Source organism: Hemicordylus capensis, chromosome 7 (assembly GCF_027244095.1).
Source record: "Hemicordylus capensis ecotype Gifberg chromosome 7, rHemCap1.1.pri, whole genome shotgun sequence".
In the NCBI taxonomy this organism is placed as follows: Eukaryota; Metazoa; Chordata; class Lepidosauria; order Squamata; family Cordylidae; genus Hemicordylus; species Hemicordylus capensis.
This window is the reverse complement of record NC_069663.1, coordinates 11,168,870-11,191,051: the sequence shown is the minus strand read 5'-3', so window position 1 is coordinate 11,191,051 and position 22,182 is coordinate 11,168,870. Positions and strand designations below refer to the sequence as shown.

At 46.2% G+C, this 22,182-nt stretch overlaps 1 protein-coding gene and 1 pseudogene across 7 annotated transcripts in view; one reads left to right on the top strand and one right to left on the bottom strand.

The window, feature by feature from the left end:
* Positions 1 to 4,589: 4,589 nt before the first annotated feature.
* The window catches only part of RPS6KA1 (ribosomal protein S6 kinase A1), a 145,473-nt gene continuing 127,880 nt past the window's right edge, over positions 4,590 to 22,182 (bottom strand). For all 7 annotated transcript variants that reach the window (XM_053268338.1, XM_053268334.1, XM_053268332.1 and 4 more), the window contains 10 exons: positions 19,838 to 19,940; positions 17,556 to 17,683; positions 15,527 to 15,652; positions 14,614 to 14,703; positions 13,542 to 13,700; positions 12,170 to 12,331; positions 11,247 to 11,323; positions 8,422 to 8,539; positions 6,704 to 6,841; positions 4,590 to 5,425 (listed from right to left, as the gene is read on the bottom strand). In XM_053268338.1, the coding sequence (XP_053124313.1) occupies positions 5,303 to 5,425; positions 6,704 to 6,841; positions 8,422 to 8,539; positions 11,247 to 11,323; positions 12,170 to 12,331; positions 13,542 to 13,700; positions 14,614 to 14,703; positions 15,527 to 15,652; positions 17,556 to 17,683; positions 19,838 to 19,940 (1,224 nt within the window). In that variant the 3' untranslated portion in view covers positions 4,590 to 5,302. The remainder of the gene's footprint in view (positions 5,426 to 6,703; positions 6,842 to 8,421; positions 8,540 to 11,246; positions 11,324 to 12,169; positions 12,332 to 13,541; positions 13,701 to 14,613; positions 14,704 to 15,526; positions 15,653 to 17,555; positions 17,684 to 19,837; positions 19,941 to 22,182) is intronic.
* On the top strand, positions 20,111 to 20,263 carry LOC128333433 (uncharacterized; annotated as a pseudogene).

Here is a 22,182-nt window from a genome sequence, read left to right as displayed (position 1 = left end):
TGGTTTCTCCAGGGTTTCAGGCCCTACCTGGAGATGCCAGAAAGTGAACCTGGGACCTTCTACATGCAAAGCAGGTGCTCTGCTATGGCCCCCACACCAAGTCAATGGTGTGTACAAAGAAACGAGGCAACTCCTTTTGATGTGCCCATTAATTAATTTAATTAATTAATTAAAATTAGCTGCTTATAGTACTTGGCATGCAAAATGTTTTACAGTACTTATCTGTGCTGTAGACTAGTAAGCTTTAGTTCCCCCCCGCCCCGCCGCAAGCCAAAAACCCAGCTCTATTTCCACCTTGCAAATAAGTTCAAAGAGATTAGCTCACAAACATTTTTTGAGGTCAGACTGCCCCCAAATGCTTGTGTCAGTCATACATGGCCTTAAAGGAACATAAAAAAATGGGCCAAGCTTTGCAATGCTTCCTTGGCTGGCTGGCAAATATTATTATTCAGGCTTATCAATGACCACCAGGAAAGTGCCAATTGGCAAGCCTACCTTAACCTTAGCTTGCAACTACTTAGTTTATTTTAATCATATTTATTTCCAAAAGAGTTGGAAATGTTATTATTCTTATGGACACATAGCTGAAGAAGCTGTGGATGAGAGGGAGGTACTGGCAGACTCAGGGTAACCTGCAGATGCATTGGTTTCATGCAAATCTGAAGAAAAATCCCAAGAGGGCAACGCCTTCTAATGTTACTCAATGAAGCGGAATGTTAGTAAACTCAGAGCAGTTAACAGATAACCAGGTGGGCGGAGCTAATGGAACTCAGTGACGGTGGGGGGGAAGGAGGGCTTAAATAAAAAGAGCCAGAAATTTCTCAGCTTGAAGCATACTCCCCCAGGACAGTCACAGTCCGTACAGCTTCTGAGGGGAAAGGTGCCTAACACTTTCACCATGCTCAGGCAACACATTCACACCAGGGAATAAAATAGCAGTTTTAACTGTCTCTCTTTTCCCTTGACTTCTCCCTCTCCAAAAGATGGACACAACACAAGTGTGACCTGCCCACTGAAGATGAACAATCTGCAGATGCCAGTAATGAATGTTATCTGCCTGGCTAGCCCAGGGTGAGCTGAGATTTTAATCTAGGGGTGCAATTCTGAATAGGATTACAAGGAGAGAAATTCCACTGAATGCAGTGGGACCCCCTCTGAGTAAACAAGTTTAGGACTGCACTATAAGGCCTGGCTCAGTGAGGGATGATTCATACATAGAAACTTTCTATGGCTAAGAGTACAAGGACTCGGGCGTCCCAGAAACTCATGTAACTCTGATACTGACCCAGAGTTATGGAGGAGAGCTGGTCTTGTGGTAGCAAGCATGACCTGTCCCCTTAGCTAAGCAGGGTCCACCCTGGTTGAATATGAATGGGAGACTTGATGTGTGAGCACTATAAGATATTCCCCTTTGGGGATGGAGCTGCTCTGGGAAGAGCATCTAGGCTCCAAGTTCCCTCCCTGGCAGCATCTCTAAGATAGGGCTGGGAGAGATTCCTGCCTGCAACCTTGGAGAAGCCGCTGCCAGTCTGTGAAGACAATACTGAGCTAGATGGACCAATGGTCTGACTCAATATATGGCAGCTTCCTATGTTCCTAGAGTTTACAAGTGCTGTAGTAGATTGGCTTCCCATTGCTGTGAGCCCCCCAGTAGACCCGCCTGTTCAGGCCATACTCAGAGCAGGTACCCTGCCTTTGTATAGAATTTGTTCAAAAGAAATGCCACACACATTGCTGCCATCCCAGACCAGAGTCTTTGTTTCCTCAGGTACATAACACAAAGCCATAATTTGTTTAGATCATCTTAAGTGCCTTTGTCAAGAAAGTCATACTTCTCTTGCTACCATCACAGAACAGCATTTAAAGAGAAAGCAGGCAGATTATAAAGTGCAGATTTTCAATCTCATTTTGATCTGTGATCAATTCACCAGGCATATCAATTAGCAGGTTCAGTCCTGTCATTTAGACAAATATCCTGGGCTTTGGTGGCCAGCAGACAGGGGAGAAGAATCTAAACCTTTTCATAATCGGAGGCTTGCACGGAATGGACTAGTTGCAAAAGGATGACGACTTAACATTTACAGCTCAATTCTGGCCATTTTTACCCAGAAGTATGTCTCACTAAGATTTATGGTGAGGAGCATGGGGGAAAGGAAACATCGATGGTGGAGCATCCCAAGTTGACTCCCTGGTAGGGCTGTGGCAGACTCTTGTCTGAAACCTTGAAGAACAAAAACATATACATGATGGTATATATACCGTGTATAAGAGTCTATTCACACACACAACTTACATAAATGAAACACACAAATTGCTAAAGAAATTATGTGTTCTAGACAGAAACGATTAAAATGGGTGCAATAAATTTGGTTCAAGCGTCCCAATAAAATTGGCAATAAAGAATAATATGGCTGATAGACTCTATATCCCCTGAACCACAAGGGCAACAGAGCTGATCATAAGGAAGTTGTGTGTATTTACCATCAAGTACTGCCTTGAAGAACCACTGCTAGTCAGTGTGGACAGTGCTGAGCTAGAGGGACCAACGGCCTGACTCAGTATTCTCTTCCTGTGACAATGAAGGATGTCTAATTAGGGTTTCCCCAGAGGATTATCAATATAAAGATTACTTATTGTAGGAGAAGCATATGCTTTAGCCACAGATTTACTGAGACACAGGCACAGAGTTAACTGTTGAAGGAAAAGGGTCCTGGGATAACTGGAGGCTCTTTACAGTAGTAGTGATCTCAAGGGGAAACAGGTATAGGGGAAAGTGGTGCCACACTGTGCACTTGGATCAAGACCAGTTGCTTGATGCTGTACCATGAGGGAAAAAAACAAAACCTCCTACTCCCTTGGATTGCTGATTATATTCAGATGCAAGGTCAGGTTCTCCTCAAGTACTAGGCAGGACACTACAGATGGCTCACTTGCCAAATGGGCACTACGGCAAGTTGATCATTGAGTAAAACTCTGGCCATCTGTCTTTCATCTGTCTTTCAGTGAATTTCACCCATCAGCAAGACACTGCAAGCCATTTTAAGAGCAGCTGTGAGGGCTGGAAGTGCCTCAATTCGATATCATTTCATTACTTCCAAGAGCAGCGGATCAGATTATCCTGTGGCTAGCTAACCAGGCACACAAATGGGATCCTCCCCGGACTGCTCTTTGCAAGCAAGCATCTTGGTTGCCAGAACCAGCTCAGGCCATCTACTGAGTGCAGGAAAGACCCAGGCCATAGCCACTCCAGAGATTACATGTTAGCACCAGAGGCTAAAGGCAGAAGTTCACAACCTTGGGGCCCCAGACAAGGGACTACAACTCCCCTCATTCGAGGTCATCACCACTGAGGATGATGGGAGTTGTAGTCCAAGAACATCTGGAGACACAGGATTGTGACTCCTCGGGATAGCACCACATTTTTAAATTCTTATTTATTTATTTATTTAATTTATATACCACCTGACTCCAGAAGCTCCAGGTGGATCAGAAAAAACAAAAACAAACAAGACCAGCTATTAAAAACAAGAATTAAATGAAAAAACATTCAGAAATTACAATTACAAAATCTAAACAGCTATTAAAATTTTAAACTCAGAAATTACTAAAAGTCTAACTAAAAAATGTGTCTTAAGTGACATGGTATCTCGTTACTATCTGAAGACAGAATATGAGCCTGATGCTTGGTGTATTTCTTTCAATAATACTTTCATTAAAGAATTGGCAAGTCCATCCACCCACATGCCTATTGACACTCTCATAAGAACATAAGAAGCTGCCTTATACCAAACCAGTCCCTTGGTCCATCTAACTCTGTATTGCCTACAATGACTGGCAGCAGCTCTCCAAGATTTCAGAGTCTTTCCCAGCCCTTCCTGGAGATACTGCCAGGGATTGAACCCAAGACCTTCTGCATGTGAAGCAGATGCTCTATCACTGAACTGCCGCTGTCTGCTTGATATTTCAATCAAGGATTGACAAGCCTATATTAATTACAGGTGGCCCTCATTATTCACGGAGGCTCCGTTTTTGCCTATAGGTGTGAATATGGCCACTCGGGAACCACAGATGGGCAAATTTTGCTTAATTTTAAAACCATGGATAAAGAAACTGGATCCTGATAACGCAACTGCAGATACCTGAAACTGTGGGTGCTGGAACCGCAAATAACGAGGGCCACCTGTATTTTTAATGTTTTTCAAATGCAGCAGTTCAGATAAATGTTTAGGATTAATAGAAATTAATGGCAAGTATTCCTAGAAGCTTGCATCAAAAACACTGCAAGTTTGCAATAGAGTAAACATGTTTAGAACCACCAGCAACATTATGCTATCTTAAGTTCCAACACCAAATTAGAAACACTTGTGACAATAGTGAGAAACTAGATATTAATCCCAGGTTACTGAATGCAGAACAAGGAGTTGTGTGAACAGAAGAGAAAAAGAAGGAAATGGTGGATGTTATAACCAGTAGAGGGCAAAATCACACAGGATTGCCGTCAACATACCATGTGAGAAGTGGTTTTGGATTGTGCTATTTGACAGACAGACAACAAATCCCCAACCTAGAAAGAAAGACAGACATCTTCACCATGGGGAAAAGTTTTATTCCAAGCCCAGGGTGTGCTCCAGAGCTGGCTATAATGCAGCACATATCTCACGCCCCCTGAATTCAAGGGTATAGGAAAAGCATTGTGTCCTAGCCCTACAGATGGGACCACTTCCGGGGGGGTGGGGGGGTGAGAGAAGAGAGGGATGTTCATAAGCCTCTTAGATTGAGCCACCTGGCTTCGAGGATGGAGAGCATGATGTTCAAGAAACTTGTGCACACCTAAAAGCCATCAATGATGCGAAAGACGTTGTCTGCAGAAACAGATCCTAGAAAAACCTCCACTGCAGTGACCTTGGTGGGGTAGAGGTGGGACAACTTCCAACTATGCCAGTTTTGGCTGTAAAGGCACCAATCGGTCTAAGGCCTGGCCCTTTGAAGGTGGAGGAGATCTGCTGTGTTACTCACAGCCATCAACACACAGATCACTGTATGTTCAAGTTCTCATATATACATATATGGATCCCATTACAAACAGTCTCGCTGTCCACTTTTTAAAAAGTCCTCAAGGAGAGCAAGAGCTAGTTTGGCTGAAGGCACCCGGCCTTGATGTGCATTTAAAGTGAAGTGCCTCAACATGGACTTCTTCCTGGGTTTGCTTTCCTGCTCCTCTGGAAGTCCAGTCAAGCTTGTGCAGAGTCATGCGGAGCAGCCCTGGAGAGGCTGGGCGGGGGAGGCACCCAGCTCCTCCATGTCACAGCGTGGTAGATGGCAGCTTCTTAACCCGCCTCTGTGCCAGCAAGGACGACTCAATGGGTTTCAGCTGGGGGCTTGGCTTGGAGTTATTCAGCGCCAGATATGTGGCCGTCATGGCACCCTAGGAGACAGAGGAGTCACAGGAGTTCATGTGTGTATATATCTGAGAGATCAGCACACATGCACCACAAGGCCACTTGAGATTATCTGAAACAATGCCACCCGGAGATGAAAGTTTGGGGCGGTATACAAATTTGATAAACAAATAAAAATTTGATAAATAAATAAGCAAGACAAAGATTCCCAACCTCAGATCCCCAGATGCTGGTTTTAATGTAGCATATTTTTTAAAATAATCAACTTTATTTGTTGGCCACCCATAACACATTTTGAATTGTTTTACTTTGTGAGTCACGCAAAGAAATAGGAAGTACAATGAAAACACAAAACAAAACAGAAGAAGCACATTGATACACAAACATGTTTAAAGACTTAGGCCTGGGTGATCAGAAAGGTCTTCACCTGATGTCTAAAAGAAAAAAGTGATGGTGCCAGGTGAGTCTCATTGGGAAGGCTATTCAAACAGCGTGCCACCACTGAAAAGGCCTTCTCCCTAGCAGGCACATGCCTCACCTCTTTTGGCAGTGATGCTCAAAGCAGGACCTCTGAGGAAGGTCTCAAGGTCTGGTAGGGACATAGTGGGCTAGGTGCTCTCCCAGGGAACTTGGTCCCAAGCTACTCAGGGCTTTAAAAGGTTAAAACCAGCATTTTGAATTGGGGCCAGAAGTGAACTGGATCTGCTTAAATGAAGGTATTCAAGTGGATTAAAAATGCCTTTACTGTTTTATTGCTTCTCATTGTGATGTCATTCTTTTACGTTAGCTGCTCCAAGAGCCAGGATGGTGCAACGGAGTGCTAGACTAGGACCGGAGAGACCCAGGTTCAAAATCCTACTCAGCCATGAAGCTCACTAGAAGACCTTGGACCAATCCACTCTCTCACCCTAACTTACTTTGCAGGTCAGTGCAGGAAGCTCAGACACTCTGAGCTCCTTGGTTTTCAAAGAAAGGTTCTGCAGCTGTAGCCATTTCCTGCACTGAGCAGGGGCATGGAGTAGAAGACTGCCAAGGTCCCTTCCACCTCTAAAATTAGAAGATGTAAATAACAAATTTTTTACTCTTTTTCCCAATCGGAGAAGGAGGAAGACAGGTATGGTTAAGGACAGATTGATATTCCGTAGGATGCTTCTGGGGTAGAGAGCCTGTCAAACAAGTTCCCTGTGAACCACCTCAGCCATTGCTGGGATTTAGAGGGGCCAGGAAAATGGATATTTCCCTAGCCAACGTGGTGAGCTACAAAAGGACAGGGCTGGACGCATGTGCACACCCATGCTTGTTACCTTCACAAGCTGAACATCCTGGTGACTCAGTTGGCTCTGGGGCAACTTATCTTTCTGGGTTATCCACAGGTGCTGGAGGACTTGCTTAGCAGTCAGACGCTGATGAGGGTCCACATGAAGCATCTTTGATACCAGGTCCTGCAAAAAGCACACAGAGCATGCAGCTGCTACAAGCCTTCTTTCATACTGGTGGCTGCCCAGTCATGCTGGTTGTCAATTCAATCACCAGAAATTGAAACATTGGCCACACTACTGGTTTTTGAAGGGCCTCTCTATATTGATTTGAGGCCTGCTTCTAGACTCTGATCCTAATTGCTGCCTGTGAGCAAGCAATTGCACCTTGATGGCAGAGAAATGGATCTCGGATCCTCCCTCCTGCCCCTTACAATGCACCTCAAGACTTTATCAGGTCTTTAAGGGCATGGATTTTCAAACTTGCATCTCCAGATATTGTTAGACTACAGCTCCTTTGTGACTGGGGATGTGGGGAGTTGTAGTCCAGCAACATCTGGGGACCCAAGTTTGAGAACCTGGGCCTTAGGAAGTCTACCATTTGTTCCACTTAACTTCTCTTTCCTCCTTCCCCTCACCTTTTATGTAAACTCATCCATTTTACGTTTACACCATTCCAAGTACTAAGTGCCCCAGGAGGAGAGTTCATGTATTCTACAGGACAGACAGCAAGATCACAGAGCAGGGCATCGCAGGGACTTCTTGGGATAGCAATAGCAATAGCAATAGCACTTACATTTATATACCGCTCTATAGCTGGAAGCTCTCTAAGCGGTTTACAATGATTTAGCATATTGCCCCCCAACATTCTGGGTACTCATTTTACCAACCTCGGAAGGATGGAAGGCTGAGTCAACCTTGAGCCCCTTGGTCAGGATCGAACTTGTAACCTTCTGGTTACAGGGCGGCAGTTTTACCACTGCGCCACCAGGGGCAGGGGATGTCTGCTTTGCCTCTCCTCTCCCAATATCACAGCCCAATTTTCTGAAAAATGGTAGTCTAAATTGGTCTTGGATCATCAGTAGGCAGTAGAAGAAGATTCATGCCTGCTGGATGGCCGTGGAAGCTAGCTGTGTTCTTTATGCTCAGATCTATGCCAAAATAATTACACGGTGTGTGCAAAGCACTTGAAAGTTCTGCAGTCATTCAACATGCATGGCCCTTGATGCAACTTCTGTCTATTTTCTATACAAAGGTGCTCAGTTCCACATGTTTTCTCCCAAGACCATGATGATGAACTTTTTTTTTTTTTTAACAGAGTTTGGATTTTCAAGAGGGGAGGGGCGAGAGAGGAGAAGCAGGAATAAAGGCAGAGAATGGACGTAGGTGTGTGTATGTAACACAAGAGGAAGCCACAGATGTTCAGGGCACAACCATGCCAATACCGCCTGCATGTCTTCATAACCATGAGGTTTGAAACAAGAGAAGTCAGGAGCAGACAGCAGGTGTCTAGGTTCTGCTCTAGGCACCAAAGGATGCCACATAGTTCTTCCCAGAGTTGAAGGCGGCATATAGCTCTAGGTATTTTGCTAGTGGCAGATGCAAAGGGCACAGGTCATCTTTCAGGAGATCTGGGGGTTCCTGCTTTTGGAAAATGATGTTGGAGCCCAAAGATACATCAATTGGCAATCTTTCTGTTAATTCTGGCAGACTAAGTGTGGAAGAAACACCTGATCCCCGTGTTGAGTTTCAGTACCATGCCTCACCTTTGCTGCATCCGAAACAGTGTCCCAGTTCCCTCCTTTGAGGGAAAACCTTCCCCCGCCGATTCGAGTGAGAATCTCCTCTGGGGTGTCATTGGGACCATTTGCAAATGGAGTGTACCTGCAGGGGAAGGGGGCATGGAAGATTAGAACAGAAGATTTTTAAAAAGAGGGATGGAGCACTGGAAAGAAGCCGGCAGGGTAGAGGGGAGGGGTCTGGAGTCCATGGGCAGGGAAAGGGAAGTTCCACCTGCCCTGCTAGCAGAGCCTTTAGCAGACACTGAGCTTGTTCTCCCAACTGAAAGCTGGCTAGGAGAGGCATCCTGCCAGACTCCCAAGCCCCTCTGCGTGCTCCTGAGAAACAGCTGTGTGTTGGCAACAGTTGAGGTACATAGGAAGCTGCCATATGGTTCGACCACTGGTCCATCGAGCTCAGTGTTTTCTGCACAGACTGGCAGTGCCTTCTCCAAAGGTTGTAGGGAACCTTCTATATGCAAGCATGCAGGTGCTCTTCCCAGAGTGGCCCCATCTCCTAAGGGGAAGAGCTTACGGTGCTCACACATGTAGTCTCCCATTCAAATGCAAACCAAGGTAGACCCTGCTGAGCAAAGGGGGCAATTCATGCTTGCTACCAGAAGACCAGCTCTTCTCCGCCCCCAAAGGAGGGGGAAGCGATCATGTGCTAGCTGTAGTCTGGAAAGGGTGGTGTGGGACATGCTTTCCCTCCACCCTCATCAGGGGGCTGCTGAGTACATGATGTGGATTGGCTGCTGCTATCCCACCCAAACCGCGGCAAGCACACGATCACTTCCCCTTCCTCCTGCCTTGATATTTGCCAACACTTGGGCCCTTTCTCCAGAATGCACACAGGGCTTGGAGCCTGGCTCCTCCTTCCCAGCTGTCAGTCATGAGAACACACCCCCTGCCTTTGCATCTTTACACACAATGGTCTTTTTAAAAAAAATCACCTCAAAAACTGGGATTCTCAGGAGTAAGACAGACACAGACTGCACTTGACAGCTTCATAATTCATTATAATTATGGCCATGGAGTAAGTCAGGGTGGCCTATTATAAGCTGAATTATATGGTCTAGTCTGTTAATTAGTGGTTGGGTGTGAAGAGTTGGCTTCAAGCCAAAGAGCTGGCCTAGCTGACCTTCAGGCTCAGTTCAGCTCTAGTATTTCACAGTTACAGTTAATAGTTCGACAATAGCAGTCTTCTGGTATACAAGTGTTTTCCAGTTCTCAAAATTTATGCTCCTTTGGGGACTGCATCATTAGCAACCATACTGAAAAGCTCTGCTTAGATGAGAGGAGAGCCAGTCTTGTGGTTGCAAGCATCAGTTGTTCTCTTTGCTAAGCAGGGTTCACCTTGGTTTGCATTTGGGTGGGTGGCTATAGGTGAGCACTGTCTACTGTAAGATACTCCCCTTAGAGGATGGGGCTGGAGCTCAGTGGTAGAGCATCTGCTTTGCATGCCAAAGGTCCCAGGTTCACTCCCTGGCAGCATCTCCAGGTAGGGCTGGGAGAGACTCCTGCCTGAAAACTTGGGAGAGCTGTTGCCAGTCAGTGTAGATAATACTGAGCTAGGTGGACCAGTGGTCTGACTCAGTAGAAGGCAGCTTTCTATGTTTGAAAAGGAACCAGCATCTCCAAACACCACACGTCTTGTAAAAAATGGTTTTAAGCAGTGCCAGTCAGCTGAGATCTTTTAATGGTGGTACCTCAAATACAATTCCAAATAAACCAGTGCTTCGCCCATTACAGTGCAACAGAAAGTTACCAGATTGTCTGACCTTTTCTCCAAGTTGCCAAAGTTGGCAGAAGGTATATTCTTTATTTAAAAGGTTTACATGCTTTCTGCCCAAGATCAGGCATAGAAAACAGCCTGCAACAATATTAAACTATTACAGAAGGAATATGAAATACTATGGAAAGAATATCTTATGAAGATCTCTGCAAGATTTTTTTAGGGTGGATTCAATGTTTGGACACAGACAGATGCAAAGTTGTACATGTCTTTAAGAACAGAGACAGATTTCCCCTTACAGTGAAAGCGATTGACACATTATGGGCAGGGTCCAGTTTAAGTTAATCATGATTAAGTCCCATTGAAATTAATGAGACTGAAAAATTAGGCATAATTTAACTTGTCTCACTGGTTTCGGTGGTGCTTTATCCCTACTAACTTAGTCTGGATTCTGCTGTATGCATTTAAGGCATTCACTTTAAACTTTCTTAGGGGCACTTGTAACGACATAAAGATGCGTGCACATGCAAAGTGAAGAACTTTTTGGAAACAACTATTTTAACTGAAGGTCAACTATGCTGGGCTTGGGCCGAAATAAACAAATACATACATACGGAAGGTCAACCTACACATGGCATCAAATGTGTCAAGAGTGTAGCATAGCTCAATGTTACATGTAAGCAGAAGTTGCATCATTTTGAAGATTTACTAGTGTTCAACCTCCCCCCAACACCATACATTGTTTCTTCCACCCCACCAATTGTCGTCTCTTGCTAATCTCATTGGGACCCCTTTCCTTGTTTCCCTTGAAGCATCAAATCCCACATTCTTCCTTCAGTCATGGATGCTCCCAACCAAACACCATCATGAACCAGGAAGGGGCCTCTCATCTGCCAATTCAAGAAAGATACTGCCACCTAGTGGCACAACTAGTCTTGGGCCCTCCTAAGGGCGTGGCACATCTTCCACCACTTGCAGGGCTAAACTTCTACCATCTGTTTATATGGAATAGGCCAGTTAAGCAGGTATCCAACTAGAGCTAATGGGTAACTTTAAGACAGAGGATGCTGAAACTTACCCCGCCAACATTGTGTAGAGGAGGATCCCCAAGCTCCAGATATCACAGGCCTCATCATAGCCTTGCCGTTTCAATACCTAAACAGAGATGACAAAGAGAAGGTGAGGAAACCCTAGACAGGGGGGTCAAACTGTGGCCCTCCAGCCGCTGTTGGCCTACAACTCCCATCATCCCCAGTCATAGTGGCCAGGGATGATGGGAGTTGTCGGCCAACAGCTGCAGAGCTGCAGTTTGACACCCCTACCCTAGGAAGAAAGGGAGAAGTGTTTAGCTTTCCCTGTTGCTTTGCCTCTAAGAAAAGGGAGGAGAGCTGATCTTGTGGTCGCAATTATGACTGTCCCCTTTCCACTCTGGCTTGTATTTAAATGGGAACACTGCAAGATGCACCTGCATGCTTGCATGCAGAAGGTCCCAGATTCGCTCCCTGGCATCTCCAAGATGGGACTAGGAGAGACTCCTGCCTATAACTTTGGAGAAAAGATGCTGCCAGTTTGTGTAGACAATATTGAGCCAGATGGACCAATGGTCTGACTCAGTACAAGGCAGCTCCCTATGTAAGTAGTGCATGAGCGGGTTTATCGGCATTTTAGTGATTTATCAGCATGTACTGAAACAGAGCTCTAACCAAGTGAGATGTAGGGATGTGTGCGCGCCTAGGGAAGGATTGTGGCTCACAGTGGAAGAGTATCTGCAATATTTGCAGAAGGCTCCAGGTTCAATCCTCGGCATCTGATGCTAGCAATCTTTGCCTGTCTTGGTTTCCGTGGGGCTTGGAGTCCTGTGCAGTGTGTGGGGGCAGTCTGGAGCCATGTTAGGGCCCAGCTCCTGCAGTTGCCCCTTGATTATTACCCAGGCGGGGCCTTCTGGGATGGAGAGATGATAAAGGCCATCGGTACGCCACAGTCTCAGCCAGGTTTGCTCACCTCTGGAGCTACAAAGTTGGCAGTATAACAAGGGGTCATGAGAAGCCCGTTGTCTGCCCTCAGCTGCTTGGCAAAGCCAAAGTCACAAATGCGAATAGACTCCGGGTTGCTGGACTCGTCGACATAGAGGATGTTGCTAGGCTTCAAGTCCCTGTGGACGACCTACGGAGACAGAAGTGGCAGTCACAGGTCACTTCTCTGGTTGTGACGGCCTTCCAGCTTTCAGACAAACAACTGGGGTCCCCATTTTAACCCTCTTCCCAATGTTACATGTACTTTGTGGCAAAGTAGGGGCTCATCAGCCTTGTGGTAGGGCTGTGCAGCTTGTGACCCACCAAACCCATCAGGAATGGGCCCAGAGCTCAGTGGCAGAGCATCTGCTTTGCATGCTGAAAGTCCCAGGTTCAATCCCAGGCATGTCCAACTAGGGCTGGGAGAGAAAGACCTCTGCTTGAAATCCTGGGGAGTCACTGCCTGTCAGAACAGACAATACTCAGTGGGATGCACTGACTCAATACAAGGTAGTTTCCTTTGTCCTGAAGTTGTATGCAGCCCACCAGCCACATATAGTAGCTTGCCATATGCTTAACAATCTCCCCATTCTTGCAGTCCCAGGCAGGTAGCAAAAACAGAAGGTTTACTGAGCTCCTGGTTGGCGGGCTGAGTTCAGCTTGGTGCATCACAAGTTGTGCAGGCTTGTCTTACAGCATTCCAGCAAAATTACCCATTCATTTGCTGCAGGAGATCAGGTGCCCTGCTATAGCAAGAGTGTTCTGGCCATTTTTCTTTTTTATTATCTGACCATGTGGTATTAATATTCAGCCCACATAGTATCCCATGACACTGACTGCCACAAGATTTAGGACCAACAAAAGGGAGTGCTTTTTCACATAGCACACAATGAACCTATGGAATTCTCTGCCATGGGATGTGGTGATGGCCACATGCTTGGATAGCTTCGCAGGGGGCTTAGACAAGCCTTTTGCTGCAAAGCGGGAGAAGGGGCGGCAGGGAGATATTCTGCCGCTCCGTTTACTCAAGGAAATACGTGCGCGCACGCACAAAAGGCTTCTCAAAGCCTTTTGCACAGCATTGCACGCCAAGCAGGGGAAGGGGCGGCAGGGAGGTATCCTGCTGCCCCAATTACTCAAAGAAATACGGGTGCCGGAGGGGGGAAAGCGGTGGGAGGGGTAAGTAAACCCTCCCCGCCCTTAAGGGGACCCCCCACCCCAGTGCTGGACCGCAGCTCCGGGGTTCTGTGCACACCCCTAATGGAAACTGCTGTGAGAGGTTTTTATGTTGAAAAGCAACATCATTTTTAAGGATATAAACAAATAAAATACACAAAGCTTCTTTAACATCTCCTACTCACCCCTTGGGAGTGTAGATACTCCACCGTCTTGCAGATTGTGTGCAGGATGGAGCTGGCCTCCCTTTCCGAGAAACACTTCTGCTTGAGGATCTTGTCCAGTAGCTCTCCTCCTCTCATTAACTCCGTCACCAAATAGACATGCTTGCCATCATCATATACCTGCCCAAAAGGATTATTCATTCATTCATTCATTCGATAAATTTGTACACCGCCCACTACCAAAGTCTTTAGGCAGTTTACAGCAGACAACAAACCAAGAATACAACAAACCAAGGATCTTTGTGGATAGGTTTTTAAGAAGCTAGTTACATTCTGAGAGCCAGCGTGGTATAGTGGTTAGAGTGCTGGACTATGACTAAGGAAATCCGAGTTCAAATTCTCGTTCAGCCACGAAACTCACTGGGTGACTCTGGGCCAGTCACATTTCTCTCAGCCTAACCTATCTCACAGGGTTGGTGTGAGGGTCTGTATAACCATGTATGGACCCTGGCACCTTGGAAGAAGAGCAGGATATAAATGTAGTAAATAAATAATCCTGAAGCGACTCACAAGCCGACATCCTGTTATTTACCACCAAGGTGTCATCTGTGCATACAGTCCTGCTAACAGGGAAGAAAAACTCACAGCTGTATTGAACAGAGAAAGCTGCCTATACCAAGTCAGGCCATTGGTCTGTCTACCTCAGTATTGTCTACACGAACTGGCAGCGGCTCTCCAAGGTTTCCAGCAGGAGTCTTTCCCAGCTCCACCTGGAGATGCTGCCAGGGATTGAACCTGGGATCTTCTGTGTGCAAAGTGAATACTCTTCCACTGAGCTATGGAGAGCAAGATGAGTGTGTGGGGCTACAGGAATCCAGCAAGGCCATAGCTATGCAAGAAGTCAGCAGCAGGGAATTAGATGTGCCTTTGCAGAACCAGAGGGACAGAAGAGAGACTTATTAATAGGTCTAGCATTTCTACAGATAAACTGCAAATTCTGTTTCTGACCCACTGGTGGACAGACCCTGCATTTCCAGAATGACTTCAATCCAAAATGTGCAAGAGTCAATTGCTCCAATCCTATTACACTCACATCCTTCAGCGTGATGATATTTGGGTGCTGTCCATACCGTAACAGTATCTCAATCTCCTCTGAGGGGTCGCGCTTACTCTTTTCAATGATCTGCAAGAAGTATACTACATTTATACAGTATCTGAGCACTCAACACACCCTGTACATATTATCTCAGTAATCTCATGCAAGGTTAGCAATTTGTCCCATATTGTAGACAGGGGCTGAGGCCGAAAGGGTGGCTTGCCTTTCCGGACTTCATGCGTCAGCCTGTTTCGGAAGACTGGTCTACCTGGGTAGACCAGTCCTCCGAAGAGGGCAGACACACCAAGTCTGGAGCGGAGGGCTGGTCTACCTGCCGATCCCAATTCGTAGGCTAGCTCTCCCCAGAAAAACGGCGCTCAAATCGCCCAAATAGATTAGAGTGATTCGAGGTTTTCATCAAGTCAGCCGGCCAAGCTGACTGTTTTCGGCAAATCTATTAGATGATTCTGTGATTCGATCCAAGCTCAACTTGAATTGCAGCTTTTAATTTGTGCATACCTCTACCTGCCTCCCACAGGACCACTCTCCCCTCCTCCTCCTCCTCTGATCTTTGAGTTCACATGACTGCCAAATTGGGAGCACCCATGGCTCTCCTACCATGGATTGGTGCTCCTCCTACCCAGCTCTTATCATGAGAACAAGCTCACTCTATCTACTCCATTGTACCAGTTCAGGCCTCAGGTCCTGCTGTGCAGACGGGATGGTGGCAGCGTTGTCAGATCTCTGAGGGTTAATGCCACAGAACTGAGCCTTTCCTAAGCATCAAATAATAACCGTGCCCCATTTCCACTAAAAGGAAAGTCTGCACATAAAAACCCATCTGAAACTCATAATGGGACTTCAAAAGGTACAATTATTCATTGGCAGAATGAAGGAGCAAGCCTCCAACCTTGACTGCATATTCGGTGCCTGTTGCCTTGTGAACGCAGCGCTTGCACATGGAGTAGGAACCCACGCCGATCGCCTCCTTCACCATATAACCGTCGCTAAACTGGAGATTCTTGCCATGCAGTTGCTACAAAACAGGTGAATGCAAAACAAACAGAACAAGGAGGGTTAGGATGCATTGAGCTTAGCCCTTTTGGTGATGCAGCAATAGCTGGCATTCTTAAACACTGAAGAAGTTGTTTGCACAACCAAGTACCTCTCCCAGTGCAGTACGATTGATTGGATGGAGGCTGAGAAGAGACATTAGAAGCACCAGAGACGGCCGCTTCAGGCAGTGGATTTGAGCTGCCATTAAGGTCACAGGAGAGTGCCAAGTTAGCCCTCAAACAAAGGCTACTAGACATTGGATGCCAAAACTATCTAAGTTGCTGCAAGAGGAATCTGCACGCTTGACAAGAGGGCTGTATATAGGCCCTCAAGGTTTCAATCTTAAACCCGCCAATTATTTAGATAACATTCTAGTATCTAAATTTAGGAGAGCATTGACCCTGACATTGACCCTCAATGTACTCCTTTTCTTGGAGGGGAAATACAAGCGGGTACCTTATGCCTTTGTCCCTGTGGTGCAGGTGAAATAGAGACCACTGCTCATGTAATCCTTTATTGTGAATTCTATAGGGATAGTCGTTCTAAGTTTATTTTACCGTTGCTAAAGAATTGTCCGGGCTACACCGATTTTTTTTACTTGGAGTATCTGCTGTCCAATTTTAAACCTGGGATGACTGTTAATGTGGCCACATTTTGTTTTATGGTATGTAAGCTTCGTAAAGCTTGCATTACCTAATCGAATATTTTGTAAAATGTAAAGATTAACTGGTCTATGACCGAAATAAACTCACTCACTCACTCACTCACTCACTCACTCACTCTATCTATCTATCTATCTATCTATCTATCTATCTATCTATCTATCTATTGTATCTACCCACCTAAGTTACGTTATAAATATGTTTTACCTTGGGAAGCAAATATATAACTCCAAACCAGCTAAGTACCTTAGCATGTTAACACTGCCTAAGCACAGAAGATGTTCTCACTGGCATGTTTTAATGCTCTTCCGTCACTGGAGGGTAGGTTTAAGCAGATTCCTTAAGAGGAATGGGTATGCCCATGTGGAGATGGAGCAGTTGAGTCCATAGCTCATGTTTTATTATACTGGACTTTTTATCAAGATTCTTGTGTTTCTCTTATAGCTCCTTTATTAAGAAAATTTCCAAGCCATTTTTTGTTTGCTTTCTCCTTGCTGACCATGATTTTGACGTTACATAAAGTAAGGTAAAGTGTGCTGTCAAGTCGATTTCGACTCCTGGTGCCCACAGAGCCTTGTGGTTTTCTTTGGTAGAATACAGGAGGGGTTTACCATTGCCTCCTCCCATGCAGTATGAGATGATGCCTTTCAGCATCTTCCTATATGGCTGCTGCCCAATATAGTACCAGCAGGGATTCAAAGTGGCAACCTTCTGCTTGTTAGTCAAGCATTTCCCCACTGTGCCACTTAAGGTGGTTGATGTTACATATAAGGTAGCCAAATTTTGTGTGGTGGCGAATAGATCAGACAGACTCTAATACTTAATCCAATTGTTATGCTTTAGGATGGGTTATTATTAATGCTTAAAGTTTTTTTTAAATTTGTCTACTTTGTATTGCTGGTCAGAGACTAAAATAAAACTGAATTGAACTGATCACAGGAGAGCTGGTCTTGCAATAGCAAACATGAACCGCCCCCTCTATCTAACTGCAGATCGGAAGTAGAATACTTCTGAGGTTTCCACAAGGTGGCTGTGTGCGCTCTCAAGGCTCAGGGACTCCTCATGGAACCAAGATTTAGCGATGGTTCCATTTGATGCCTCAACCGGCCCTTAGAAACATGACTCAATCTACGTTTGCTCTAGCCCAAACAAGGCTGCAGCTTGTTGCAGATGCTCTGGGGCTCTTCTGTAAGCTTCTTCGGCACACCAGTCTCTTCTTACCTGTACTACAGAATGCAGAGGAGCTGGCGGGGTTTTGGCCTTCTCATCTTCCATCAAGCCAGTGGCCACAAAACTGAACCCTCGGAAGAGCTGATGGGCCCATGCACCAGGCGGAATCCCAGGCGAATCTGGAATGGGACAAGCAGCAAAGGTGAGAACTAATACAGGAACAGAGTTGACCGTTTGCTGTCCCTTCTCTTAAAATCAAGGCAGCTCTAGAAAATGCAGGGCAGAGCCAAGTGGGTGTACTCCAGAGGCAGTTTTTCCTCAATTCTTGGAGCACACACAAATGACTGGGGCACTCATGTGCTTGTGTTTTTCCCCCCTCCCCTGGACTGTGCCATTTCAGAAGGCATGGAGGAGACTGAATGTTCCCCCTTCCCTATAAAAACGCTCTGTATAAGGCAATGTTGTCTGAGAAGGCCAGAAGAGTACACTTTTCCTTGAAACACAGAGGGGTTTCTAATGTGGGAGAGCATATGGGGAGCCCCAAATCTGACAGGCGGACACTAAGCCTCAAGCAAACACATCCAGCACCAAGCTAGGAAAGAGCGCTGGCCTTGTGGTAGTGAGCATGATTGTCCCCTTGGCTAAGCAGCAGCCACAGTAGTTTGCATTTGGATAGGTGACATTTGAGCATTTCAAGATATTCCCCTACGGCAGAGGTAGACAACCTTGGCTCCCCAGCTGCAGTTGAACCACAACTCGCATCATCCCCAGCCACCAACAACAGCTGGAGAGCCAAGACTGCCTACCCCTGCCCAAAGAGGAGGGAGTGTAGCTCATTGGTAGAGCTTGTATGCAGAAGGTCCCAGGTTCACTCCCTAGCATCTTCAAGATAGGGCTGAGAGAGACTCCTGCTTGCAGTCTTGGAGAAGCCGCTGCCAGTCAGTGCACACAATACTGAACTAGATGGACAAAGGTCTGACCTGGTATAAGGCAGCTTCCTATGCTCCTGAGCCTCCAAGAGAAAATATGCAGGAGAACCAAGAATAAAGTTCACTGTAGCCAGCATTCCAGCTCTACTTCTAAATGCATGCATGGATTTCAAAAATCCAGCACACAGACGATTTTGAGCGGGTTCAAATGTCATATGGAACCCCTGTTAACGCCAAGCTCTGCATGTCAGCCTCAGGAGCATACACTCCTCCACAGCATTCCTGTGCAAGCATCTACAGGTGGACCTCCTTATTTGCGGATTCATTAGCCAACGCTTTCGCATAACCGCAATCGGGTAAATGACACCCGACCTTGGCATATGTGGGGGAAAAACAATAAAAAAACACAGACCTTGCATATCCGTGGGTTGGGGGTGGCTGGAAGTGACCGTGGAGGTCATTTCCGGCCGCCATTTTAGGAACTGGAGCCACAAAATGGCTCCTGTAAAACACTTCAGCTGTTTTGGGGGCACAGCATGACTAGGGTGGAGCAACAGAGCAAGGTAAGAACGGCCCCCACCCGCTAAAATCAGCTGATTTTCAGCCAGTTTAGGGGCACAGCGCAACTTAGGGGGAGCAGCAGAGACTGATAAGGAGCTTCCTCCCCTCGCAAAAACCAGCTGGTTTTGGGCAGTTTGGGGCCATTTTTCAGTTGATTTTCGGCCATTTCCTGCCATTTTGGGCTGATTTTTGGTCATTTTGGAGGCACAGCACGTTTTGCGGGGAGCAGCAGAACAAGGTAAGAAACTCCCCCGTCCCCGTGAAAATCGGCCGATTTGGGGCCGAAAATGGCCAACCGGGAACTTAATCCCTGTGACCCCATAGGGATCAATGATGTGATATTCACAGTTTCCATATCTACGGTACAGCCGTGGAACGGAACCTCCATGAATATCAAGGTCCACCTGTACTTCCTTTCTAGATTATTATAAGAGGAGTTTGGTTGCGATGTCCAAACCCACCAAGCTCAGCTTATTTCAGAGAATCCGAGATCTGAACCTGACGGTTAAAGTGAGTTTCAGATCTCAGATTATTTGAACAAGTACCTTAGAATAAGTGGAAATTGGTGGGTTTGGGCATCATGACCAATCTCAGCTCCCCCTAATTTAGAAATGATGTAGGTACTTGCATGGGGATGGGAGCAGGAAGCCCATGCACCTGAGACGGAGAGATGTGAGGTGGAGCTCAGTGTTAGAGGCTCTGCGTGCCGTCTGAATCCGCCCTTTGAATAAGGTGTTTAGTCATCAGGGTCAAAGTTATTCCCTCGACAGAGAACCTTAAAGGCAACCCAACCCCCCCCCAACCCCACCCCTGCCGCCAATTTGCAGAGATCCAGATGCAAACCTTGAGGTGTACGGGAGGTAAACTCTTTGTCAAAATAAAAGGTGTCATCCGGCTGGCCCACTGCAGGCTTGAAAGGAGGCTTAATTTCCCGCCGAAAGAGCTTCTGCAAAACAGGAAAAGTGATCCGGAAGGGACAGTTGAATCCATTTTACCAAAACAAGGAAACATTCCAAAAAGTGAGGAGAGAGAGAGATGCACCAAGGACCAGATGGGAGACAGTAAAGCTCAGTTTCAGCCAGCAGCTTAGTTCTCACCAGGGAGCAAAACACACACACAGCGGCCTGGCAGGGGAGACACCTTGATCATGAAGCAGGTTTTCCCAGGGTGAGGCTCATCCATTGCATTGCGGGTGTGCTGACCCCTGCGATTTCCCCAAATGCGGGAAACTCGACTGATAATTTGCGGCATAATTTGTGGTCCACTTCAGGCCACTGTGTGTGTGGGGGTCGCATCATGGCACGCTCTTCCATGTAAATCTATCCTGTCAAGAGAGCCAGCGTGGTGTAGTGGTTCGAGTGCTGGACTAGGACCGGGGAGACCCAAGCTCAAATCCCCATTCAGCCATGAAATTTTGCTGGGTGACTCTGGGCCAGTCACTTCTCTCTCAGCCTAGCCTACTTCACAGGGCTGTTGTGAGGAGAAACCTAAGTATGTAGTACACCGCTCTGGGCTCCTTGAAAGAAAAGCAGGATATAAAATGTAATAAAATAAATAAAATAAAATAAGAAGGCAAGGCTAAGCCTCTTCGCCAAGCATGCTAGATTTCTACATACCGTAAGGAGACCTTTTTGCATGGAGGAGCATGCCATCATCAGGCAAGACCCATCTGCAGTCCAAAGTGGTGTAGTCCAGTCACAGGTTCACTCTCTCTGCATACCCATTGCAGGGAGTGAGGGCAAGCCCTCATCCACTTCTTGCCTGTGGGCTGCTCAGAGGCATCTGGGGGGCCACTGTGCGGAACTGGATGCTGGACTAGACAGGCCTTGGGGGGCCTGATCCAGCAGGGCTCTTCTTGGGTTTTAACCAAGCCAGCATTTTAACTCTAACAGGCTGAGCTGTGCACTTTCAGCGGTTCTGGTTCGTTGAGCCAAACACAGGTTGCTCTTTTGTACAGAGGGTGACACACCAAATTTAGACTAGCGATTTATTCATTTGTTCAATTGATATACTGCACTTCCTAAAGTGGCTCAGGGTAGTTTACATTAAAATCAAACACATGTAATAAAACAATTAAAATAAAACATTTTAACCAGATTAAAACAAAAACTAAATATAATGAAAAGCCAGTCTAAAAAGACGGGTCTTGAAGGCTCTCCTGAAGGCCTCCAAGGAAGATAATCTCCTCATATCCACGGGGAGCACGTCCCACGATCCAGGGGCGACCACTGAGAAGGCCCAATCCCAGGTTGCCCCCAGATGAACTGGCTGCTTCATCCACCCCTATCTGCTCCCCTCGGTCACTTGCACAATTCCTTATGGGGAAAGAAGTCACCTTTTGAGCACAGAGCTGCCATTTCCACCCAACCAACCAACCAAGCAGGTCAGCCTTGCTTCTATTGCATGTTATTTCTGTGAACAAGCCAAAGCCATGGCTGTATTGTGATCCATTACTAATGTCCATTTAAAGGATTCCATGGGACTGCAAAGCTAACCTGTGGGGAAAACAAGTTGTTCTAAATACCGTAGTAGAATGGGGCCTACTTTCCGTTTCTTTGAATATGGTGACTCCTCCATCAGACCCTCTCCCATGTGCTCCGAATTTGGTTTGTATCCAGCTCTTAGCATATGGGTGACAGTGAGGTGTTGCCTATAGTTTGAGCTGCTGCCACCATCTTGAACCAACATGGCAGACTGACGAATACACAGATCCTCCTGTTGAGGTCCCCTAACACAAGTGTTACTGGAGGGAGACACACAAAAGCCCTCATTTACATTGTACATATATCTGTACACTCCTACTGTATTTACCTGAATCCAAGACTAGGTTTCTTCCAAGTTCTTTGATATTAGAAAATAGTGGGTCAACTTACATTCAGAGTTCTCTTCCTTTTGGGTAAATACAGATATAATCTGGTTTGTTTGTTTGTTTTAAACGGGGTCATTTTAAATTCAGAGTTGTCTTCTATTCAAGTAAATATGGTACTTGTTTATACTAACCCCTGCTGACTGAGCAAAGAGACCCCCTTTAAAGTGGTGATTCTCTCATATTTAGCAAGGGGAGAGCAACTGGACTTATCCAACCTCAGCACAGCATCCCTCCAGTGGCTGTTGCTGGTATCTTCCTTGTGTTTCTTTTTAGGTTAGGAGACCTTTGGGAACAGGGAAGCATCTATTTATTATTATTT